The sequence below is a fragment of the Anolis sagrei genome, chromosome 5, assembly GCF_037176765.1.
Source record: "Anolis sagrei isolate rAnoSag1 chromosome 5, rAnoSag1.mat, whole genome shotgun sequence".
NCBI lineage: Eukaryota > Metazoa > Chordata > Lepidosauria > Squamata > Dactyloidae > Anolis > Anolis sagrei.
In genome coordinates this window covers 36145012-36172412 of record NC_090025.1, presented here as the reverse complement: position 1 = coordinate 36172412, position 27401 = coordinate 36145012, and the positions used below count along the sequence as shown (strand labels likewise).

General features: G+C 37.7%; 1 protein-coding gene across 1 annotated transcript in view; it reads left to right on the top strand.

The window, feature by feature from the left end:
- The window catches only part of TNIP3 (TNFAIP3 interacting protein 3), a 51521-nt gene extending 24449 nt beyond the window's left edge, over positions 1-27072 (top strand). Inside the window, exons 3-12 of the mRNA XM_067468390.1 lie at positions 1295-1397; positions 9101-9187; positions 12487-12561; positions 13265-13330; positions 13801-13932; positions 15228-15335; positions 20565-20684; positions 22441-22566; positions 25204-25257; positions 26538-27072. Of these exons, the coding sequence (XP_067324491.1) occupies positions 1295-1397; positions 9101-9187; positions 12487-12561; positions 13265-13330; positions 13801-13932; positions 15228-15335; positions 20565-20684; positions 22441-22566; positions 25204-25257; positions 26538-26720 (1054 nt within the window). The 3' untranslated portion in view covers positions 26721-27072. The remainder of the gene's footprint in view (positions 1-1294; positions 1398-9100; positions 9188-12486; positions 12562-13264; positions 13331-13800; positions 13933-15227; positions 15336-20564; positions 20685-22440; positions 22567-25203; positions 25258-26537) is intronic.
- Positions 27073-27401: the final 329 nt, after the last annotated feature.

The window sequence follows — 27401 nt, the reverse complement described above, 5'->3', positions numbered from 1 at the left end:
ATTAAGTGCAGACACTGATGTTCTTTTTTTTTAAAAAAATTAAGATTTTCTTTGTATACATATAGGGAAGAAAGAAAAAAGAAAAAGGCAGATGCAGTAGTGTAGGGATGGTATAGGCACGAAGGTCTGGGAAGGATGGGGGGGGGGAGAAGGGGATGTAGCTTAAGGTCTGGGAAGGGAGGGAAAGGTAAGGGAGGGGGAAAATTTATTGTCTTCCAATCTTCCTCTTTGTTGTAAATTTCTTCTCTAGTCTCTTTTTCTTTCCATAGCATGCTTCTCCTTTTCTTTCTCTTTGTTGGTGTTATTTTTATTATAGTTGTCTCTTTAAGTTGTACTATTATCATCTTTTTTTCTGCATTCATATAGTCTTTGAATAATTGCCAGTCAGTTATTTTCTTATGAGTTCCTGCATTCTTCGACAATAGTTGGGTTAGTTTGTCCATGTTCATAATTTCCATAACTTTGATTAACCATTGTGCTTTTGTTGGTAGTTCTTTTGTTCTCCAATTTCTAGCATATATCATTCTTGCTGCTGTTGTTAGATAGCTAAAAACGATTTCTATATTTGTATCCATATCAATGTCCATATCTGTTAGTCCAAGTAAGAAGTACTCTGGTTTCATCTGTATTTTAGTTTAAGAATCTTTTGGGATATTTCCTGAATCTCCTTCTAATAGTCTTTAGCTTTTTCACAAGTCCACCACATATGATAGAATGAACCTTCTTGCATTCCACACTTCCAACATTTATTCTGCATGTTTCTGTAAAAGGGTCCTAATGTTTGTGGGGTTATATACCATCTGTACATCATTTTATACCAATTCTCTTTTAAACAGGCACTGATGTTCTAATGTGATTTTTAAAGTGCCTTTGGACATATTTTTGTGTTTCCTGGCAGTGTTTTGCAAGTCTAGTACAAGCCTTTTATCTCCTGTTTATTTGCTTCTCCCCAAAGAAATCTTAGTCATATATTAGAAAATAAAAACCTCAAAGCAAGCTGTGGGGGAAAACTGTACATACTGGAACAAATCTGAGGTCATTTTTGGATTTAAAATACAAAATTCCTGTAAAACCAGCATAGTTTTTTGGTTCTTAAAAGATGAACCTTTACCCTGTTGATTTGTTTCCATGTTTATTAATTGATTTTTTAATTATCTGGATTTAATTTATTATGTATTTGTATTTTCACTGTATATTGTATGGGATCAAGTGGTTGCCATTTATGTTGTAAGTTGCCCTGAGTCCCCAAGGGGAGATAGGACAGGGGATAAAGTTGACTTGACTCTTTTTCTAGGTGTGACAGTGTGGAACTCGACAATGAAATCCAGATTCTGATTGGGAAAAACAGTGTGCTGGAGTCCTGTAAGAAGCTGGAGAGCTGTTCCCCAGCCTTGAATGTAAGCAATTGCTTCCTTTACACTTTGTCAATCTTGAGACTATTTAATACCAGCAGGATTTGTCTTCAATAGTTATGCAAAACTTCCATTATCACTTAAAGGGTGGAAACACTCCAGTGCTCTTTGCATTTGCTTCTTAATGTTATGGAAAGTGCTTGCATGGGACAGTATTACTTTCCAAACAGTGCAAAAGACAAGTTGGTGTTCCAGCATCAAGGCATTTGTTCATGAGGAACTGCTGTGTGCAGAGATCTGGAATTGTAATTGAAGGACTCATTGTCTCTGTTGGTCCTTTACTTTTTTCCCCAGAATGGTGTCAATAGGACTGGGTTATTTGTTTATTTTTTTCTCCTGAAAAAACCCACACAAACTATTCCTTTCGCTTTCTTCTATGTCACTTTCAGGAAATAAACTATGTTGTGAAAACCTTCCTTTTATAGTAAAAGTTACTCATTCTGGCACGTGCCTGTGGATTTTTTTTAAATCTCAGAAAGGGCTGAGTATCAACTTTTGTCATGTTCAGCCCCCAGTGATAAAAAAGCAACAGATTTTAGGAGTGATGAAATGTATAATTAAAGACAGAGAGGACTATTTGGTGTTTGTTTTTTTTAAAAAAAATATTGTGTATTTTTGTAAATGTAAAAAGAAGAGAAAGTGGATAATCCAGTGGAGAAAACTCATTGGGGAAATAGTTCTATAGATTATACACATTTTTTGGCATTCTAAATATCACCACTTCAGATATAAGGAAATAAAATCTTAAAAACAAAGGAACAAAATCTAGTGTTCAAGGATATGCATTGAAATAGTCATCACTCCACATTCGCTGGAATTTGGAGTCTAGAACTCTCACAAAAAAGGAAAAATCTGAATTAAAAATACATTTTTTTACATGAGAGAAGACTTCCCTAGCAATGTCAAGGTTCTTCCACATGCCCGTATGGTCACCTTCTGCCAGAAACTGACCACAGAACTGCACTTCAGGACCTAGAGAATGCAAGAGAGGTGCTCTTTCTTGGCATGTATAGGTCTTCTAGTGCGACTGTATCATGAACATCCACCAGGCATTATGCTAGAGGACCTAGAGTTCCTCAACAAAGTATTTTAATTAAATCTGCAAATAATCAGGTCTGCATAAGTAGGGGCCAACTGGAGAGGGGGGGGGGGGGAGGGAGAGGGAGGGAGTTTGATAGAGCTGTGTATTATAACACAAATGTAGGACAAAATAATTGATAGGAATATCAAATTGTCTGTAGCTCCTTTTAGAAGTCACGAGTCTACTATTTATAACTTGTTGTAAAGATGTGACCAAAAAGTTAATTTTTGGTACTAATGTTTCCATTTGTTATAGGCATATTGATTGGAGGATTCTGAGAGAACTGTGCGAAAAAATAACTTTACTGAGCTCTGGATGTGGTGCCTTGCCTTGATCCTCCTTGTGTTTCATCTTCTTGGTCCTTGTAGTGCACGCTTCTTCTCCAAAAGCCCATCTGGGAGTAGAGTGGGCCTGGATGTCTTTCTAGACTGTTTACATTTTCTGAAGCAAGGAATTCAAATGACATCCTGTAAACTGACATCTTGTTAGTCAACAATTCTTGTAAGACTGTTTTGGGGATTTATGTGTAAACAAATTCCCTCTGCTTCCTTCTCCTTTTTTATACAAAGCAGGAGATCTTCACAGAGAAAATAAAACCAGCCTTAAGAGATACCACATGACAGTGAACTGGTGTGAGAACTATGAACATCTGCTTCATGCACCAGTAATTGCATCTGTATTAATTTTTCATGTTGGACTGTTGTTCTCCTTCCTTGAAGTTATTTTAATTATCCTTATTTGAATCTCCTTGTGTAACCTCAAGGAGAGAGTCAACATCATTATCAGTCCTGATGTGGTAAAAAAGTGGAAAAATTTACATATGTGTTTAACTGCCATTTAAGCTAAAATTCTCCACACTAAAATCATTACAGAATGAACCTGGAAATGCCCTTTGTGATTATACCTTCCTCTTCTTCTCCATGTCTTCAGTTTATGAGAAGAAGTTCCCAGTGGCACAATAGGCTAAACCCTTGTGCCTGTGGGATTGCCGATGGAAAGGTCGGCAGTTTGAATAGTGGGAATGGGGTGAGCTCCCATCTGTCAGCTCCAGCTTCCCATGCGGGGACATAAGAGAAGCCTCCCACAGGATGGTAAAACATCTATGCATCTCCTGGGCAACACCCTTGCAGACAGCCAATTCTCTCACACCAGAAGCGACTTGCAGTTTGGGAGAGAAGAAAACAACTACTTTTACCACAGCAACCAGTTTTTTTCTTGACTTCTCTTTCTCTCCCTGATTTCTTTAGTTTTCTGATTTTCATGTGAATTCAGCAAAAGTCTCAGTTTTCTAGGATATAAAGAAGACTACTCTTCCTTCCAAGCTACCTATACTACTTGTTGGTTTTTTAATTTTTCTGTTTTATAATACTCTAATCATGAACAAAAATAAAAAAGATTCCTATAGTCCTTTACTTTTTTAGTGGCTTAAGTTTTGTGAATTAATCATCACCATTTCCCAGTTCTGAGATACCAACAAAAACAAGAACTAGTTTATAAATCTGAGTGACCCATCCCATCTTTGAATGCTTTCCTGTCAGCCCTGTGATGTATGGGCTAGCTGCCCATCCCACAACATTGCTGGACTTCTGACGGAGGCCCAGCTCACAACTGGAGTGGAAGCTACATATGACACTTCCCGCCTAATATGGGAGCCTGCCTGTGTTGTGCTGGTTCCAATGGAACCAGCACAGATTTTCCCCACAAGGGTGATGGGGGAACCATCGCCGAGAGGGAGTGGCATACAGAGCTATAATCCCTCTGCCCGTCTGTTTCTTTGGTGAAGCCAGGCAAAGTGAGATGCTTCATCTGGCTTATGTGATAAGGTCGTTCAGCTTCAGGAAGATACCTCACTGGTCAGTGTGAAATGTATCAGCTCCTAAGAGAATCTAATATTTCTAATTTAATACTGTAGTTCTAAAATAATGAATTTTTTAAAGAATGAAGCTGAAAATGGCCCCATCATTGGAAAATTTCTACTCTGGAAATTTTGTCGATTTTAATTATGTTACTGATATCATTATAATTAATGATATAATTATAAAAATATATTTTTCTTGTTTCTCTAGCCATATAGAACACAATGACATTTGTTTCTGTATCCATACAGAACATAACTACATCTATACTTGGCATAAAACAGTCTCTTCCATTCCTGTTTCCTAAATCCAAATTTCTCATTCTTTCTATTGTTACTTTTTTAGAGATATAAGAACAATATCCTTCCAACTAGCAGAATTGCTTTCCCTTATCATTTACTACTTTGTAGTACTTGAAATCTCATCTTCTCAAGGGCTTCATCCTGGAAGCACAGTTCTAGCCTAAAATCATTGCTGTCATTCACACTGCTTTAAAAACCAAAAAACACAACACATCTCCTTCCAGAGAAGCACAAGTTCCATCTCTATATTTCAGTGCGTTATTACTTTAGAACATATATGAGAGCTAGGTACAATATGGCAGGTATTACTTAAAGAAGAGACATTGATTGGTGACACTACACAAGAAAGTGAAAGGATTGGGTAATCATAGAAAGAGAAAGGAAAGCTGTAGTGCAAAAATGATAATGAAAGACAGCCCAGCTTGCAAGGATAAAAGAAAGAAGAACTTGGGCTCAAGTCCCAAAAGCTTCTGGAAGATCATGGGTTTTGTTTGAAACATACTGTCTGTACTTTAGAGAGGGAATATAAAAGAGATCATGGATTTTAACGTGATTTCAATGAGAACTTTGATCTGTCTGCTGCGATTTCATGTGTTTGGTGATAGAGGTTAGAAAAGTCTTCCTGGGTTACTGATTATTCTGCAAACTTCCAGGAGAAAATTTTCCTTTGCCATTATGTTACAGTATATGGAGATTGTATTGCCGAAGGTTTTCACACCCAGAATCACTGGAGTGTGTGTGGTTTCCAAGCCGTATGGCGATGTTCCAGCAGCATTTTCTAGCAGCAGTATTCTAGCAGAGGATCCTCTGAAGATGCCAGCTACAGATGCAGGAGAAAATGCTGCTAGAACATGCCCATATAGCCCGGACACCACACAGCACCCCTATAAGAAGGTTTTCCTCTAAGATACTTGCAGACTCTGCCAATGTTGGCATTCCACAACTTTTTCCACTTAAAGATAGAGGCCCAAATCAATACAAGAAAAATTGTCATTGTAAACTGTCGTTGAATCCACCACTTTATCTGTGATTCTTGATGTTACATTTTCCCTCATGCTTTGACAGAAACCATAATGCTGGAAGGAGGGATGGCAATGTTGGAGTTTGCAATACATGATATTCTCTGGAATCTGGTGCTGGGCTTGTGTTCATCTTACAAAATAATATAGGGCCTGGGTTAGAACATGGAAGCTTTACCATTTATGATTCAGAGTTTGGAAACAGATAAAAATATGTCTCATCTGTGATCCAAATGGCACAAGAGGAAAGTGGAAAGTCCAGGGTGAGTTTTGTTCTTTATTTACTATTATAATTTCAAACACAGGGGAACTCCAGAAAAGAAACAATCAAGAACACTTAATAACCTCTCAACAAAGGATTCTCCCAGGCAGTAACAAACCACATCTAAAAACTGTCAGGCCATCAAATGCTAATCAAGGTGGCCAACTGAAACATTCACACCTAGCTCCAACAGTCAAAAGTTATTTCTCCCACCCTGGACTTTCCACAGATATATAAACTCAGTTTTCCTAGTTTCCAGCAGACCTCACAACCTTTGAGTATGCCTACCATAGATGCAGGCAAAACGTCAGGAGAGATCCCAAAAAACCTACAACAACCTAGTTTCATTTTGCTTTACACGACTTTTAAAAAACTCAGATGGCCAGTTTTGCAGCTCTGTTTTTTGAAATGGACTTCCCTGTCATGACTTGGCAGATTTAGTATGGGACTCTTTCATTAACTTTCATCTCTCTGTCATTCTTGGCATATTTCCTTTGAGTGAAATATTTTACTCTGTCACTATTATATCAGCAAAGTGTAACTTAACAGCAACCCTCTAGTTATACTATCCCATATCATCATGGTGAATGTATCATTTCACATTCTTGCTTCATTGCTTTCTCCTGGGGGTGGGGTGGAGGGGAAGATAAATCTAGATTTGACGGGAATTCCTAAAATACTTACAGACTGCTAGAGAGAATGAGACAGGAGCCATTATCTATTATTGCTTATTCAGTGAATTCAGTAGGGCCTCAACTCTATATTATGCTTTAGTTGAAAATTTAAGTGTAGGCATGCTTAAAACTTAAATGTGGATATATGTGTAGATTTTTCATTCACACATTCACATAAATACACATATACATTTCACCTTCGAGGGTTAGACTGGATGGCCCATGAAGTCTCTTCCAACTCTATGATTCTATGACTGGGCATTTCAACTAGGAGCATCACAACCTCTCTGATTTGTCCCTGTATGTTACTGAGGTGCCATCTCCTCCAGCTTTTTAAATAAAAATAAGATGTTAGAATTATTGTTTATTGTTGTATGCCTTGATGTTGATTCCAATTAAAAGTGACCCTAAGGAAAACCCATCATAGGGGTTTCTTGGCAATATTTGTCCAAAGAGATTTGCTATTGGTTTCCTCTGAGAATGAGAGATTGTGACTTGTCCAAGATCACCCAGTGGGTTTCCATGCTGCCCTAGGGACAATCCAATTATCTGGAGGACAATCCATTGTCCCTATAAGACACCCACAATCCACAACCACTGTTAAACTAACCAACAATAAATCTGGACCAAACTTGGCACACGTAACCAACACAGCCAACTTTGAATACTGGTGGGATTTAGGGGAGGTTAGATCCATGCTTTTGAGAATGGTGAAGACCGTAAACCCAACTGATGATAGATCTAGACCAAACATGGTTCACATACACAACATGACCAAATATCGACCTACGATATTGGGATTTTAGTTCACTAACTTCCTTATGCATTTTCTGATGTGATCATTCATAAAAACAAATCAAAAAAAGACTTTCCCCCTAAGAAATAGCATTACAAATTATCTAACCTGGGAATCATTGGGTATCTAAGCTAGTGTGTGTGTGTGTGTGTGGTGCAATAAACATAATTTATTGCTGAGTTCTATTAGAAGTGGAAAAATAACCAATGAGACTGAACCAGGGATAAGAGGCTAGTTGACTTCTAAATTACAACCTACTCACACACCCTGTTTCCTGTGCTGGCCCTTGGCTATGATTAATATTTCTGTCACAACTTTGTGGGTGGTTGGCACAATCCCTGGATCTAGAATTCCAGATTCTGTCTCCTCTTGGCAAGTTGCATGGCATCAGGTGGTTTCCTATGGGGGACTCAGGGGTGGGCTGACGTGGTCTGGATCAGTGGCTGGCTGGTTGCCTCCACAGTGTTACCTTGGTGACAGTGGTTACAGGACTCAGCTGCTTCTTCTGATGTCATCCCAAGGTCTCTGCCCAAAGGTCCAGAGTATTGGTCCCATCAGACTGGTCAATGCCAAGATGCAGGATCCATTGCAGTTGCCAACCCTACTATCAACTGTAACCAATAACAGTTGGGCCCTTTGATATTCCAGTGCTCACATGTCTTGTGTAGTTATTTCATCAGAGCTTCTCACACTGGATACGCAAGTAGCTGTGTTAGTCTCTTGCAGCATTAGAAGGAAGAAGGAAGAAGGAGGGAAAGAAAGAAAGAAAGAAAGAAAGAAAGAAACTGCATTTTTAAGGCTAGCTAGTTTTCATTTTGATGAGTTTTTGTGGACATGTACTGTCTCCACAATTGTAAGAAAATAAAAACCTGTTCATCTTAACATGCTGACTGTGAACCCAACTGACACATTTTCCCCTCCCCCTTCTTCCTTTTTATACTCTGGACAGTCATTTATAAACAGTTAATTATTGTCAGTGTGTGTTTTCATTGAGAAAACATCATATAGTCATGTACACAAGCTCACATTTCAGTTCCTTTTCTTGTGAACCCATTTGCTGTGTTAGGAACCTTTCAGTCAAAAATGGTAAGATGCATAATCTAACTAGTTATGCCCCAACTGTCACAAACTGGGACAAAATTTTCCAAGTTGTAAATGGTACACCCTGTTCCCCAGGCTAGACATTCTCTTCCCCCTTTGTTTTTACAAGCATTCTCATTCTATATGAAGCATGACTCACTTGTTTCACAGTCATGTAAAATGTACAGTATGTGTAAACACTCCTGTCAGAAAAGTTCAGCATTCATGCCAGGAAAAAGCGGCAGGGGGTGGAATCCAAAAGGAAATTATGAACAGTGGCCGGATTGGTGGGGAAAAGTTTACCCTTCCTTTTCTTGTCTGTACTGCTTCCCCTCCCAGGGGAAACTGGTTGATAACAGGGAAATAGCAGTTTACATACCACATCTAGTAGGCTGTTATATTTTTCATGTTACTCACACAGCCATATCATTGGCACATTCTGGGAAGCCCCTTGGATGAATGATTCAAATACAAGTCCCACCAACTCCTAGAGCCTACATACAGAAAGAGTTGGATACATTAGCAGTAAAGTTTCAGGTGTCTTGCTCTTACTGGGGTGCTTCTTCTTTTAGACAAATTCTCCCTTGTGTGATTTATTTCCTGTTGTATGATTTAAAGGCCTTCAGCAAATACAACACTGTAGTCACTTCTGAACAGATGGATTCAGATAAGGAGGACAAGAAAACATCAGACTCTCTCTTTGAGGTAAGTGAACAACCATCGTTGTGATAACTGAACCTTTTTATTCCACAATAGAATGACAAGTTACAAGTGCTAATGTATCAGTATGTTATAATAACATTTAAAAATGTATACCATAGAGGGGAAATTACAAAAGACATATTTCTATTAATGTAATTGGGATAGGTAAAGCTTTCCCCTTGATATTAAGTATAGCAGTGTCCGACTCTGGGGGGTGGTGCTCATTTCCATTTCTAAGCTGAAGAGCTGACGTTGTCCCTAGATGCTTCCAAGATTATGTGGCCAGCATGACTCCATGAAGCACTGTGACCTTCCCACCCAAGCGGTACCTATTGATCTACTCACATTTGCATGTTTTCGAACTACTAGTTTGGCAGAAGCTGGGGCTTACAGTGGGAGCTCACTCTGCTCTCTGGATTCGAACCACCGACCTTTCTGTCAGCAGGTTCAACAGCTCAGTGGTTTAATCTGCTGCACCACCAGGGGCTACATAAATGGGATGTGCTACCCTAAACACACATTCATAGCCAAAGTTTGATTTTGTTAACCATGAATTAAAGTTGTAGTTTCTTAATAAGATGTGATCACAGTTGCAGCTTCTGGTTCATATTCAGTGAAGACAAATCAAATTGGCTTAAATATGAACATTGTGGAGTCTGTCTAGTATTTGGTTTTGATGAAGCAGTCTTGCCACTGACTTTACCAACTTTTTAAAAAAGGAGGTAAAACTGTTATAAAAATCAATTAAGTGCAAAAACAAAACAAAAGTAAGCATACATAAAAATGTCATGCTATTTTTGCTTTTGGCTCTTTTTCTCATGAGTCAGTATGACTAACCTATATCCCCATACCCCATTTGCAATTATATATTTGACAGAACAATTATTCTGTTTCCTGTATGTGTACAATACTTTGAAGTGACAATGTTTAAGTTCAAATACCTAGAGCACATCTTTCCTTTGTGTGGGAATAATTGTGGTGAATATATTTCTATAAGTCCTGAACTTCCAGAATTTGTTGTTGTGTGACTCCAAGTGGTTTCTGAGTTAGGGGGACCCAAAGGCGACCCTATCATGGGGTCTTCTGAGGCTAAGAGTGTGAGCTTTCATTCTGGCTCCAACTTTTTAGAAAAGGTTCTATAGGAATCAGGGAAGAAAGCCCAGCAGAATATATTACCATTTCTGCAGAATATTATATAATTCAGTTATTTTAATTGATTACCCTGTAGTTTTCTTTCATTGTAACATGAAATTATAATCTACTATTGTGTGAATAAAATAGAGAAAGTCCTCTTTGGGAACAGAAGAAGAAATTTGCAGACTCATCATATCTCTTTCTTGTAATGCCACATGAACTTTTAGCATTTTGTCTGAATGCAGTTTTACATTGCAGATGTGTATTTGAGATATCTACATCTGAACATCCACCATTATTTTGCTACATGTCCCTGGTGTTGAGTGGCAATGTTGAATAACCAAATGCACAACTAAGGGATATGAGTGCCAATTTGAACAGAACAGACAAATTTACTCCATCTGAGGCTGGATCTACACTGCCCTGTATCCCAGGATCTGATCCTAAATTATCCACCTTGAACTGGATTATATGAATCTACACTGCCAGATAATCTGGGATCAGATCTTGGGATATAGGGCAGTGTAAATCCAACCTGAGAGCCTGTGCAGTAATTGCCATATATGGGATTTAATTTTTGTGACCTTGAACTGAATGCAGATGTAGAACAAAAATGAACAAAAATGCTTCAGAAGGAGGACTTAACACATGTGTACGACACTAACAGAAATAACTTCCAGATAGCAACTTTCTTCCCATTTCATTTTATGCTGGAGGAAAGTCGCAATATTGGACTATGTCACTATCACCAGAACGGATCATATTGGTTCTCTTTCTGCCCTTTGGTCTAACTGAAATCCAGTAGAGATGGTCAACATCTTTTCACAATGTTGGCTATGGTACAGTTGTATAGTTTCTGATATGTAAAGTTACATGGAATATAGCAACTGGAGTTAATCTACCTAATGGTATAGTCCTATAGATATCTTGTCCCATTATTCCCAGTTACTCAGTGGTGACCTTAGTAAGCCAAGAGCTATGTGAACTTTCTTAGTTCTACTTGGGAATTAGTGATGAAAGTTAGGTCCTTCTCAGAAGTCAGTCCCACTGAATACAATCAAAGTTATTTCTGGTTAAGTTCTTATAGTAATGCAGCCGAAGAAATATTGCCCAATTGCTACCATGATTTGGAATTGTAGTTTGCAATTGAGTCATATATAGTTCATGTACAGTTAAGCCACAGTTTCTGGATTTGACTCATTTTAATTGATGTAATTCCTGCTAGCTGGGAATTGCCAAGCAGTAAATTACTCTGTAGTTGTATCCTAAAGGAAGGATTGTAATTGTATAAGTTGTAAGCCACTCCGAGTATTGTAAGCCGCTCGAAGTCCATGGGGAGATGGGGTGGGATACAAAAAAGTTTTATTATTATTATTTATTGTGTAAACCTTTAATTGAAATTAATGGACCCTTGCTGAATAGTTATTATGAGTAATTTAATTATTATTATTATTAATAATAATAACAACAACAACAACTTTATTTTTATACCTCACCTCCATCTCCCCAAGGGGACTCGGGGCAGCTTGCATGGGGACAAGCTCGATCAACATAGTTAAAATAAAACACATTAAAATACATAATCAACAACATAAGCAAAATAAAACAACATTATAACAATAATATAAAAGCAGACATCAACCAGCAACCAATAGATCTGCAATAATGATCAGTTTCTGGGCACGGGTAGGCAGCTGGTGCAATTCAGTTCTAAGGATAAGGTTGATGGCTAAAGTGTGAAAGTCAATTGGCAATAGCAAAGATAGGGGGCAATGTAAGAACATTATAACTTTAAGTACTGGACGATAGTAAAGTGCGGGATCCTAGCTGGCGCCAAATTATCAGAGGAATCGTGTAGTCAAAAGCACAGCTGAATGAATATTTTGGAAACAGCACTGCCCAGAACAATATGCTGCAATTACAAGTGAGAGCTTGATAATGGCTTAAAAGAGCTTTCTGAAAATTAATAACAATATAAAATTACAAAAAAATTGAACATAGTCCCTTTTCTAAGCATTTTAAATCAAAGCACTATCTATACTAGAACGTTTTATGCTTTACTTTCAGGCAGTTTTTGCATTAATTCATTAACAGAGGGCACTGTCGATTTTGACCTTATATGTTTCATAATGGATATATGTTTGATGGAATTAATTTTTATATTGCAGCATATATTAACAAAGAAGATACCAAGAGATGTAGTGGAACAACAGATTGTTTCCCTGGAAAAGCAGAAAGTGGAGGTAATTTCAAGCCCCTCCTTTTCAGACTTTCCAGCTTTCCTTTCATAGGTTAATATGTGCCCTCTCTGTATTTTCTCCAAATCACTCAAAATATGTTATTCAGCATTTAGTGCAGTGGTTCCCAACCTTTTTTTGACCAGGGACCATTTGACCAGGGACCACTCTCCAACATTAGTACCAAAAGGGTTACAAATCAGTTTTTGGACAACTTTAGATTCGGTTTCGTTATTTGGAGTGCTGACATCAGCTGTAGTTTCTGATACAGAACATATGCCATCCAGTAGTTGCCATCTGCTCGCCCACAGAAAACCATATTTAATAATCAAGAGCTGATGTGGTAGTCGTAATCTTTCGTGAGTAGTCAGCCTTTCCCCTCCCAACATTCTCATTGCCTCGGCACTATAAGAGGGTTTTGTGAGACCAGTAGCTCTAATTGCTGCATGATTTTGAGGCAATGGTGTAGCAATGTTGAGGCTGCAGAACATATTTTCATTCTTGTGGACGACTGGTGGTCCAGGGACCACAGGCTGGGAACCACTGATTCAGTGGCTACCATGTCTGTGAATAAAGGAAATACATTTGTAGTTTGTAATATTAATTTGAATAATTTTTGTCCTGTGGCTATTAAGATATTAAAAATTAAGATCATTCTAATGATTAAAGTGAGAATGGCACACCTAAGATTTCTGATTAACCATTTCAGCTTTTGGCAGTTAACCACCAATGGGACCAAGAGTTCAGATGGATGAAGCAGCGGTACGAGAAAAAGGTACATGCAGTCCACCTGCCTTGTCCCCAGATTCTGTACCCAAACATTCCACCACCCACCATGAGTTTGCTATTCTATGTAATGTTCACCATTTTACTGTGCCATTCTACCAATGGGATTTGAGCATTCATGGATTTAGTAACCACGGGAGGACATAAGATGAAGATGAGAAGCCATGTATCTTACTTAAGTAAGCCTGAGAAGTTTTGTGACTTCAGGTGAGTGATTTGAATCAAGAGATTTTCTCCTTACATAATTAGTTATTGGACAGTCTCTGCACTGATATGTTCATTTATCCACTGGGTACTTCACCACATACTCCTGAATATTATATTGATCTGACAAACCTAGTAATGTATCTCAGTTTTATTATTTCTTCCCATTTGGACCATTGTGTTACCCATCTCCTGTATTCATATGGGTTTTTTAGATGTATATCTTACTCAAGTTTGTTTTTTGTCATGTTTTAGGTCACAGATCTAAAACAAAAAACAGAAACAATGCAGAAAATTATCAGGGAACTTGAAAAAGAGAAGAACCAACTGCAGGAAGAATGCCAAAGGCTGAAAAATCTGACCACAAATAACCTAGTCCATGAAATGGTAAGGGAACTGCATAGTTTTTTCCTGTTTTGGGTGATGTGTCTTTGCAATTGTAGGCTTGGCTTTAGAATTCATTTGTGAGGTGTGATGAAAGTACACACTTTAGTCTCTTCTGGAATAACTTCTTAAGCTGAGAAATGATGGAACACTGTAAATAGCAAGCTCTGACTTAAATCTACAACAACTTTCCTCCACTTTCAGAATGGAGCAGTGTCTAGAATCTTGAATTTTTTCAAAATGTAGTCTGCCTTGAAATTGAACTATAATGCAATTTAAAAAATAATCTAAATCAATAAAAATGTAAAATGTTCGTTTGTGGGATTAACATAACTCAAAAACCACTGGACGAATTGACAAAAAATTTGGACATAATACACCTAACGGTCCAACGAGTGTCTATCACCCATAAATGCACACACACATGTACATGCATGCGCACACTCACACACAAAACCCCAGAGGAACAGACTTAAAAACCCCCAAAATACATCATATTTACATATACACATACACTCATATACATATGCACATGCACACATTCATACACACATGTATATATATGCACAAACACACACAAATATACACATATACACACATACATACACACACACATTTACACACACATGCACACACATATACATATCCACATACATACATACACACAAATATGCATATAGACAAGCACACACATATACACAATATGCATGTACACATACAAATATACACACCCACACACACAAATATACACCCACATATATACCTATGCAAACACACATATATACACAAATATATACACACACACAAAACACATATACACATACTGGGCCACAGCAACACGTGGCAGGGGACGGCTAGTATATAATAAAAGGATTTCCCGCAAGATGCTATTGCTTTGGCTGGGGATTGCGGACCACTCCAGCCGACTAGCCATTAATTCTTCTGACTTTTTGAAAAAAGGTGTGGATTATATTTATTTCACTATTGTCTTCCAACAATAGTGAAATAGTCTTCAGGGTGGTATTTATGTATGTGGCATGGTGAGAGCTACATTTCCTCAACTGCTTCATGTGGTTTTGTGGCTTGTATGTGGCATCAGAGAGCCCACAAGGTAGTAAACAGAATTTCATCAGCATTTGTGCCATCTGGGAAGAGTCATCCATATGTTTTGGTGATGTTTTCTTTCTACAGAATTTAATAAATATTGTGATGATTATGATAATAATGCCGCATTGTCAGAATGAAAAAAAATGCAACCATTGAAACTTTGTCAAGATAGCTTTATTTTTACATTCCAGCGACAGCATAAATCCCTAAAGGGAGAAAGTAAGCTTCTGAGAGAAGAAACAGTCTTAGCAAATACAAAAAAGATGCATTATGAACATGAAATAAGTCGGCTCAACAAGGTATTGATTATATTTATTTCAGTATATGCTTGCTTTATATGTTATATTAAAACCTGAAATGTTAAAAGTCATTGAAAAACATGGCCAGTGGAGAGAATGGTTTTGAAATTTCCTGCATATGAGTACAAAATAAGTGGAGATTTACATCCTGAATTTACATTCTGACCCTGAGGTTCAGCTTAGATGGTCAGAAGAGAATTATTACTACGGAGACTCATTTTTGCATGTTTGATCAAAAACGTTTTCATCATGTTTTCTGTGTCCACAACTGCTTCGTGTGTTTTATTTAATTTTATTTATTTGATTATATTTGTGTTTCTACCAACTTTAGACACAGCTATGAGATTATGGCATAGATAACAATATGGTTTAAAACACAATGGTGATAATGATGATTGTTTTAAAATCTTTGAAACATTTACATGAACTATACTACTAAAAGCATAATAGTGTGAATAAACATAAAGGATACACTCCCCACTTTTAAAAAATCACTTGTTAATTGCCAAAGCAAAATGCATTGACATTATTAAAAATGGACTTGGTATAACAGGTGTGAGGATAGAACTAAATGGTTTCATAGCATGTGCATGACTCAAATCCATATTCCCAGTCCATTATGGTTTCAATATATGAAATGCTTCTGATTATAAAAATAGTGTCATTTTTGGAGTCATTCATTCACTCCATTTATACCAAAATGAGACCCAAAGGGACTGTTTTCATAGAATCATCAATTTGGAAGAGACCACAAGGGATATCCAGTCCAATGTTACATTTTTCTTTCTCTGGATTTGCTAGGTCATGATCCAAATCTCCATATTCTAAGCAATTGGGATGTCATGTTGTGTAGTCACTGAGATAGTCAGATCATTTCCAATTAGTAACTTGGGAAAGGAGAGACCAAAATATATATCCAAACCATTTCTTGTGCTGAAACTAGGCAATATATTTAAATAGGCCATATATTTAAAACAGATGGATTATTTATCTATAGTCGGAAATAATAGTCGGGTTCTTGGTGTAGAGTTGAGAAGGCTGAAATGATGAACCCCTTTGTTCATTGAAACTCTTGGCCAGACTTCGGACACAATGGCTCCTAGATGAATATGACAGATATCGAATATTTCCTAAATGTTGCAGAAGGAGATAAATAAGCATACAAGAGATAGGAACATATCTGAATTAAGGGTGGGTGCAAAAACCAATGAGTATGTGTGAGTGAGTATGTGTGTGTTTAAATCATGTCTCTTGGCAAACCACAAACACTTCCTGAGGAAATACATTTCTTTGAGAAATTGCGCTATTCAGTTAGAACAAAAACTTCAAGCATGAAAAGTACAAGTCACTGCTAGTAAAATAGCATGCTTGCTCTTGTATTTAATTAACTACAAATGGGAAAGCAAAATTAAAATTTTAAGTGGTAGAATAAGAGTATGAGACATCCAGAAAATATTAATATTCTCTGGTTTGTTATTAACTACGTAAGGGAAAACAAATTAAACTTTGAGCTGTAGAAGAGGATTGAGACACACACCCAAAAATTAATATTTTGTGACATGACTCATAAATTATTAAAATCTGTTGACAATATTTTCAGTGCACATTAATGAAAAACTATAGACATGTCACTACCTTGTTTTCTAAATTTGCTAAGGAAACCTTTATTAAGGCTAATGAAAAGAGATTGAGAAAAAAGACAGCCTGATAACAAAAAAAATGGGCAAGATGACTAGTCTGAATTTCAGCAACAACAGAATAAAAATCTGAAGATGCCTGCCATAGACTCAGGCGAAACGTCAGGAAAGAATGCTTCTGAAACATGGGCATACAGCCCGAAAAACCTACAACAACCCAAAGGCTGAACAGTTTTTACATTCTTATTCAGAACATCTAACCAGGAATAAAATCTGGTCAGTATGGCAGAACCTAAATAAACAATGTTTTCAGTCATTCTTAATTGCAGTCAGACTAGATCTGCTCAATCAATGGGATTTACCTAGGTGTTGACAAACCATTCTGCAATTACTTCAATGGGTTTGTTATAGTTGGGACTAGCACATCCTTACAAGAAAAAGGACATAGGATTGTACTTTAAGACAGATGTAAACGTCCATTGAAAATGGCAAGGAGGCCAACATACGGGAAGGAAGGAGCAGGGCAAATTTATTATTGTGGGAAAAAATGACATAAGGTCATTTTTTGGATAAGACAGCCTTGTGTCTAGCACGCAAATGTATTGTCATTTCCCAGGTGTAAGCCACATGGCAAGAAGAGAAGCCAAACTACATCTCATCCATATTCCCAGCAAATGTCTTTGTTTAGGAAAACATATTGAAGTCAGATTATGAGTTGGAATTGATTTAGAACATTTAAATTGAACTGTATTTTTATTTTGTTAGACTTTTTTTATTCTTATTTCTCATTTGTAATTCATTATCATAGTAATTGTCATATTTGCACCCAAGCAGAAGTTCTGAGGTGCTGGGAATGGACAGGAAATATATTACTTAGTTTATTGTTATTCTATACTGTGCTGCCAAGGAGAGTAAGAAACCCTTTCTGTTTTGTTTTTTATCTGTATCATGTGGGACAGTTGCTCTCAAAGCATGCTCCAAGGAGCCCTTGGGACTCTGTAAAGCATACCAAGGAGCTCCATGCTTCTCTTCCACTCCTCCCTCCCCCCACCTGCCTTGCCACCAAAATCCTTCCCCCCTCCCTTGTCACCAAAAGCCTTTTATTCCTCACCTTCCTCACTGCCCAGATCCTTTCCCCAGCAGTTTTCAAAGTGTGTTCTACGAAGTATAATGAGGGGTTCTGCGCTTTCCATCTCCTCCCTCCAAGCTTTCCCTCCTTTTTCCTGATCCTACCCCTCTCCCTCACCCCCCAAAGCATATTTTCCTCACCTCCTTCACTCCCCAAAACCTTTTCCCCTTGGCCCCCTCATCCCAAAGCAACCCTTTCCCACACCTACTCATCTCCAAAAGCCTTTCACCCCAGCTCCCTTGCTGCCCCAGGCCCCTTTTCCCTTCACCTTCCTTGCTTCCAAAACCCCTCCCTATTCCCCTCCCATCACTCAGTGGGTGCTTTTCCTGCATGGTAGAAGGGGGTTGGACTGGATGGCCTCTGGGGCTTCTCTTGTTGTTGTTTTTATTATAAAGGCTAGGTGATCATCTGTTTTGTGTGTGCTTTCATTGTGCTTTTCCTGTATGTCAGAAAAGGGTTGGAATGGATGCCCCCCCCCCCCTCCACTGAAATAGTATTACATTTATATTGGTCTAAAAGTTTGTAATACAATACAATACAATAACATTTGTTGGGAACTTAGGGCTCCACAAGAAACTTTGCTTCAAAAAGAGCTCCACGGCTGAAAAAGTTTGAGAACCCTGATGTTGGAGAATAATCTGACCTGAATTCAGTATTATTGATTCATTTAAATTGTTCTGCCTCAGATTATAAACATTGGGTTGGTCTTTCTTATATCTCTAGTTATCGTTCTGATATATTAGATTGCTAGGAGTAGTAATTTTGGGCAATAGTAGTACACAGTTAAGTTACAGTAGTAAGTAAGACAGATGAACATGTTATAGTATAAATTTGAAATAATATTATGTTTGCATAAGTTAGGCATATTATTTATGCAATTGGAAAATACAGATTCTCAGTGCTGTGTAGAAACAGATTTGGTGGGTGCAACATAAGCATTGGACGTTCTAACTTGTTTATCAAAATATTTATGACCTTATAGCTGAAAATCTCATTGACTTACAATAAAATCATTCTAAAACAAAAACCAATAACAAGAGATCGAAAATATATTAGTTTAGCCATTTAAACCAGATAATTCTTAACAATTTTAAATAGGACAGCCTTGCTACTTCATAACACTAGAGATTGAATCCACTTTGTATCCGGTTTCTTCTCCTGCAGTATTCTGGGGTTTGTAGTTTAGTGAGGCTGTTAAAGGCCCCTACTAAACTACAAACCCAAGAATCCTTCAGAAGGCAGCAACTGGATTTAAAGTGGAGTCATTCTCAAGTGTGATAAGGTTAATCGACATGCATATCCTTGATAAAATCAGTCAGAACTGAAGGCTTTAATAAAAAGCCAAAATTTTGGCTTGGTGCTGTAATAATACCAAACAGGTCTCCAGGAGAAGGAATTTCATAATGGGATGCCAGTCACTTCAATTTTTTTTTGTGTTCAATTATTGTGATTTTATATTGTTTGTTATCCTTATTTATATTGTTTTTGTAATTTATTTATTTTATTATTTTATTTATATTTTACTGTTGTATTCCTATGTTGTATATTTGTATTGCTGTATTGTTGGGCTTGTCCTCATGTAAGCCGCACCGAGTGGTGTCGGGGTATAAATAAAGTTATTATTATTATTATTATTATTATTATTATCACAGAAAAGCTCCCCTCTTATGCCATCCCACAATGTATTTCCCTCATTCGTCAGACACAGAGAACAGCCCTCTAAATATCTAGCAGAGGCATCTGTTGGGGGTGCTTTGGCTGTGTCTTCCTCCATGGTAGCAGGTTAGACTGGATGGCCCTCTTCTGAATCTAAGATTCTGTGATTCTGTGAACTTAATTATTGGACATGCATATGTAGAAGTCCACCCCAATATTATTATTTCCCTTCCATGTTTGTAATTTATAATACTTAAATGCCATAATGAAAAATTGGCATTTAATGATGTTATAGAAACATTTTATATTTGTCCCTGTTATGAACTCAGACCTCAGTCCTAAACACACTAAGCCATAACTCCATTGAATAAAGTAGGTCATACTTTAAGGAAGCCATGCATAGAATGGCACTGAAGGTCAATTATGTTTCCCTTTCTTTGTCATTCCTAGTACTGGTAATGCAATCTGATATTTAGTTTTGAGTGTGCAGCCAAATGCAATTGCATAGCTACCATACTACTCTGGACACACCACATCTTGTTCCATTTCCAAAGCTAAGCCCCTTCTCATTCTGATTCAATAATTATATTATTTCATTGTACTCAAAATAGTATTCATAATTGTAATTTCATTGTGGCTAGTTACCCTTAAAGATTTACACACATTTTGTGGGTCCCACTTTTAAAGGCAAAGTACTCAAAATTCTACTGATAATTGTGAGAAATTAGCTAAGACTACTTCTTAAAAATCCTTTTGGTGTAGCAAAATACATACATTGGATCCTATTTTTTTTTTTTTTTGGTACAGGCTCTTCAGAATGCCTTGAAAAATCAAAGTACATCCTCACATGCACCACCCCATCTGGATACATCAGATACAAGTTGCAATGAAGAGATGCGGTTGCAAATGGAAGTTCTCAGGCAGCAGGTAAAGCTGGATTCATTGTGAACCTGTGCAATAACACAGGCATTCATTTAATCCTGAAAATAATAGCTAAGCTAAATACACACATCTACATCATTTTTTTTTTTTAAAAAAAGGAATATGTTAGTTCAGGTTCATTTATTTATTCGTAGGCTATCATGATTGTAGACACTAGACACATTGTAAATAAAGCCTTCCATTGTTAGCAAAGTTGTACAAAGTTATACTTGCAAGCATAGCTTGAGCTTCTACTTTTTTTTCGTGTCAGGAGCGATTTGGGAAACTGCAAGTCACTTCTGGCGTGAGAGAATTGGCCATCTGCAAAAATGTTGCCCAGGGGACGCCTGGATGTTTTGATGTTTTGCCATCCTTGTCTCCACATGGGGAGCTGGAGCTGACAGACGGTGCTCATCCACGCTCTCCCCAGATTCAAACGTGCATCCTGTCAGTCTTCAGTCCTGCCGGCACAAGGGTTTAACCCACTGCGCCACTGGGGGCTCCTACTAGAGCTCCTACTAGAAATATGTAACAATAACCAGTTTTTGTTGAAGGCTTTCTTGGCCAGAATCACTGGGTTGCTGTGAGTTTTCCGGGCTGTATGGCCATGTTCCAGAAGCATTCTCTCCTGATGTTTCACCCACATTTATGGCAGGCATCCTCAGTGATTGTGAAGTCTGTTGGAAACTAGGCCAGTGGGGTTTATATATCTGTGGAATGTTCAGGGTGGGAGAAAGCAGGAAGCAGCCAGGCTTTGAAGCTGCTTAAGGCCATTAAATGCAAATCAAGGTGGCCAATTGCAACATTCACACTTGCCTCAAACAGGCAAGAGTTCTTTCTCCCCCCTGGACGTTCCACAGATATATAGTAGGGTGTAGTAGGGGGCTTCCTAACTCCGTTGCTCAAACCCAGGGTCCCTTGAAAGGAAGGGAAAGGGTCCCAGGAAGAGTGCTTCCTTAACCCCATTGCTCAATCCCAGGCTCACTTGAAGTGAAGAAAGGAAAGGATCCCAGAAAGGGAGCTTTCTTAACCCCATTCCTCAAATCCAGTCTCCATTGAAAGGAAGAAAGGAAAGGGTTCCAGGAAGGGTACTTCCTTAACTCCATTCCAAAAATCCAGACCCCTGTGAAAGGGAGAAAGGAAAGCATCCCAGGAATGTAAAGGGGAGCCTTGTAAGTTCCCCATTACCACCAATTGACCAGATCTTGCTGGCTCTTTCAACTGCCTAGCTGAAAATGGATCTGGATACCCAGAAAATTCAGATACCAAAAATGGATTGCCCTGCAGCTGAATTACACAACCCTAGTGTATTTTTTTCATGTCAGGAGCAACTTGAGAAATTGCAAGTTGCTTCTGGTGTGAGATAATTGGCCGTCTACAGGAATGTTGCCCAAGGGACGCCTGGATGTTTTGATATTTTTACCATCCTTGTGGGAAGCTTCTCTCATGTCTCTGCATGGGGAGCCAGAGCTGGCAGAGGGAGCTCATCCGTGCTCTACCCGAATTCAAACCTCCAACCTGTGGGTCTTCAGTCCTGTCAACACAAAGGTTTAACCCATTGCACCACTGAGGGCTCCTAGCCTAGTGTATAACTCTAAAAGATTTGAGTAATATTCATGCTCATGAAGAAAACTTCTCTGTAAAGCTGTTTTTTAAAATATAAATACATCATTAAAACAGATAGCTATGTCAATTTTATGGCTTAAATCTTTGGAAAATCTGGTTACTTCTAAAATGTAAATATCAGTTATTTATATTGTAGGTTCAAATATATGAAGAAGACTTTAAAAAGGAAAGATCTGATAGAGAAAGACTTAACTCAGAGAAAGAAGCATTACAGAGAATTAATGAGAGATCACAGTCCCAGCTGAACAAATTACATTCCCAGGTTTGTGTCAAAACATGTGCATTTCATTCTTACTCTTCTTTTCTCACTTTTGTTGCAACCTTGGCTTCCATTAATTGACACTGACTTTTATATCAGATTGCCCCCTGGAATGAAACCATTCTCCCTGCCCCCATGAAGCAAATGAAGTGACTTTTGACTAATAGTCTGTTTTGTAAAGAGCAGAAAAACAGCTTTTGCTTCTGTTCTGCTTCTCCTTCTCTCCCCTGTCTTCTGAATTCCACTGTGTTCAAATGAAAGGGCAAAACAACTTTTAATTATAAAGTACATTTTGCTTGTCTGCAATGATTTTAACAACTAAAGCTGGATATATATGCAATGCCAAATAATGCAGCTTGAATTGTAAAGTTGGTAGAGTGTAGACCCATATAATGCAGTTTCAACTGCATTATTTGACAGAGTACATCCAGCCTGAGACAACACTCTAAAGAGTTCATCACATTAGAGAATTAATCCACTTTAAATCCGATTTCTGCCTCCAGTGGAATTCTGGAGTTTGTAGTTTAGTGAGGCTGGTAAAGCCTCCTCCCTAAACTACAAATCCCAGAATTCTGCAGGAGGCAGAAACTGGATTTTAAGTGGATTCATTGGGGCCCTTAAAGTTTTTAATAAATGAAAATGTGGATGTGGTTCCTGTGACAGTTGGACAGTTTTTGTGGGTTTAACTCTGAACTTGAAACAACCTTATCAAAGAGCCAAAATCTATTTTGGAGGATGTGTTGCCATCCTTGGATACCTCTTTTAAAGTTCATACCAGAACCTAGAGCAGGCATGGGCAAACTTGGTGTCTCCAGGGTCTCCAGGTGTTTTGAACTTCAGCTCCCAGAATTCCTAACACCCCAAACCTCAAATTTGTCCATGCCTGAACTAGAGCCAATTCACCAACATCATGTCGTCAAAGATACTAGATACCACTGACTTGGAGTAAGGCCCCATGCAAACACTGGAAGCTACTTTTAGTAAACAGGATTGCATTATTTATTAGTTAATCATATGCAGATTTGTTATTGTTACTATGTGCCTTCACCCCAAAATACCTTTGCCTTGGAGTCACCACAAGGCAAACCTATCACTGTATTTTCTTAGTAAGACTTGTTCAGAGAGGGTTTCCCACTGCCTTCTGCTAAGGCTGAGGCAATGGTGGCTTTCCATGACCAAATTATGATTCAAACAACGCCACTCCCAAATACTTGGTGTTGGACAGGGGCAGCTTACAACAGTATATTGCCTTTCAATGGGGGCAGCACACAGCAATATACTATTGTGAAGGAAATCCATTTACCTTGAAGATCTTATGAAAATTGCTGCTATTTTTGAGGGGGAGAAAACCAAGAAAATTGGATGACAGGTGCTATTATCATCCCATGTAATCACAAAATCCTTGTGACTTAATGCAGTGATTCCTGTGGATAACCAATGTGTGGGAAGTTATGTCCAATGTATTGTCATTTAATGTGGTGCTTAGAATAATTTTGGGGGATAACAGGGGCATTATGGCATTTATTTTTCAAAAAAAAGTTACTTCTAAAGTCTGTTTTTACTGTAGAAAGCAAGAGACATTTTGTTAGTATGCCTCAAAGCTTTTCCCTCTCCCGTGTTGAATTAAATCAGCCATCCCTATTGCCACAAGAGGGCATGTGCATTCCTTCTTTCAGCCATCATTAAGTTGCTATTCTCAGTGCTTTGCAATCAGGTTTTGCAAGTCGAGTTTCAGTGTGCTATGTTATCTTCCTCTTACATTACACTACTCAACACTTATTTCTCTGTGTAATATGGACATACATTTTTTTTAGATACATAACACTTAGGCAATTCATCACTTCAATAACCAAGGACACCATAGAATTCATTATTGTGTTAGTGTGGATCAGTGTGCAAAGGGATCTTGTAGCACCTTTGAGGGTGAGAAAAAGAAGTTGGTAGCATAAGCTGTTCTGTATATATATTTTGGGTAAAAAATAGAATGTGATAGTTGTGTTAATTCAGATTTTATTCTGCACCTAGAATCGTAGAGTTGGAAGATACCACAAGTGTCATTCAGTTCAACTTGCCATCAAGCAGGAATAAACAAACAAAGCTGGCCAATGGCCATCTAGTTTCTATGGGAAATCCCCAGAGAATATATAATTCTTTCTATATTAATCTGTGGGATTGTTAGACAGGATTCTCTGAAACACTATACTTGTTAGACAGTTGCCTCTCAGTCTTCTCTATATAGTCTGATGGGTCCATAATGACTCCAGTTTTTTTTTCTTTTTCAGCCTTTTTTTATTACACTATTAGGATTTTTCTGAGTGCATAATGTATCATATTCCTTTTGCTGAGATTGTGTAGTAAGTTATGTCCCTTATTGATTATTTCTGTCTCTACATGGGAGTGGAAGCATCCTATATAGTAGACAAGTTATGTGCACTGTTCATCTGGAGAAGTTCATATAGAGCTTTTAAAATTATTATTACTTTGAGAGGTATTGTGTTATATATTGAAATAATATATTTATGAAGACAGAGATAGTCCTTGTGACTGAGGATGCAATATTTGTTATTGCTCTCCTTCATTACTTCCATCTGCAAGACATTCAGTATATAAGATGGCTTTATTTTTGTTTTTGTTTCATAGATCAAAGATTTCCAGGAAGAAAAAAGACTACTTCAGAAGCAAGTAAAACAACAGGTTTGTTTGTCTTAATTTATATTTACCTTTCATAACAGGCAAAATCAAAGGGTGCTTAAAGGTGGCAGACTTCCAATATTTATACTCAAAGGGCATTGTGTATCTGTTTTGCTTTTAAAACAAATAACTAGCTATTTGTGTATTTGCAGTTTTTATGCTTCTCCACACTGATGATAATACTATGAGTTATATTAACTGTATATGTACTGTGTGTGTTTCTGAGTGTACACATGCACACATTTTGGGCAGCTGCAACTTCAGTTAACAACCAACTCCAGTTCTATTCTGTTTCCTTTATATGGCATAGTCCTGAGAATCCCTTAGATAGTATTAAAGTTATGCCAGCTTTATAAGATTTACACAGCTTCAGGACACCAAGTTTTCAATATGGTAGTGGGCTGCATGTCCATCATCTAAAGATTAGTCAGAATTAGAGAGGGTTATCTCCAAAAGTCTCATTGTCAGGTGAATAATTATCAGATGAATAAAGTTAACAACAACAACAACAGCCTTAACAGTTTTAAAAACAAAGATGCTGGAAAAGCTACAATCTGCATCAGCAGAAGGACTGTAAAGTAAAATTACAGTTTTTCAAGATAATCAAGGTATATAAATAATGTGCTAAGATGTTTACTATGATGTCATTTTGCTGTACTGGGAAAGCCCTGCTCTCGGTCCCACTCCCATCTCAAGCACGGCTGGTGGGAATGAGAGATGGGTCCTTCTCTGTGATCGCTCTCCTTCCCAAAAGTACTGAAAACTGCCCGCTCTCTCTCCTTGCCTTCAAAAACCTGCTAAAAACCCATCTATGCACTCTGGCATATGGAGAGGAGGAAGACTTACAGGTCTCTACTTACATCCTCACCTAGATATGTTAAATCTTGTCTAGATACTGGAATTGACTTCAGCCTGTTCTTGCTTCAAACCACCTAATCTTTCTGTAAGGTTTTAGCTACTAGTCTTTACATGTTTTTTATGTAGTTATAAATGTTATGTTTGTTTATGTTTGTATGGGTCATTAAAGTTTTCATCTTCGGTTATTTTTGTCTGTTATAAAGTTTAAAGTTATATTGCTTGATCTGGTCTCTTTTGATGTAATTTGTTTGTATATTTTTCCATTTTGGCATTGAATATTTGCCATATTTGTTGGAAACTGGCCTGAGTCCCTTTGGAGAGATAGGGCGGCCTACAAATAAAGTTGCTATTATTATTATTATTATTATTATTATTATTAAGAATTTATTGGAATCTTTCATTTGGTTTTCATTTTATTTTTATAGGTCCAAGATCTCCAACTTCTAAGACAAAAGGAAAGCTTCCCACATCACTTGGCTTCCAACGTCACATGTCATCTTTGTCTGAGTTATAGAAACTGTGGATTACTTCACCATTACCCTGAACCTCAGATAACATTAGCCTCACGTGGCATTAGCCAAAAGGAGCAAGAGCCCCCTGTAAGTTAGGTTTCCTGTTAGTTTTCATTCCACACAGCATGGACACTCCAAAATTCAGCATTTTGCAATCATTAATATTTTTTCATATATATTGATAGTCAAAATAAAATAATAATGCAGATGCCATTGAGGTGCAGTGTGTAGTGCTTGAGAAGTCCAGATTCTAGGCTCCATGGAACCATAAACCCACTTAGGCGAATAACTTGTCCTATGTCACAGCTTTGTGGGGGAAAAGCGATGGGGTAGGGAGGGAAGTGAACAATGTACACTGTTTTTACTTCTTTGGGAATAATCAGTATTTAAATTTAATAAAAAAATATTGTGAAACAACTTGACTGGCTTTATTTTTTGTTCCACATTACTTTGCAAATATTCCTCTTGATAGAAAGATTCACCATCTTGCAACTTATTTCTGCTCTGACATTGCTGCTAAAATTTTCCTTATTTGTTGTTGTGGACTGCTCTTCTGATTTTGAGGGAGAATGAGAACAGATGGATGAAGAAGCAGCAATTGGGAATTTGGGGCTAAATTGTGAAGAGGAGGAGGAAGAAGAAGAGGAGGAGGAAGAAGAAGAAGAGATGGCATATATATCACAAATTGTCATGTTTCAGGAACAATGAAGGGAGAAAAGTCAGAAGGAGATCAGCTAAGCAGGGAAAATATGAAGTCGGGCCCCAGTGCTGACAGCA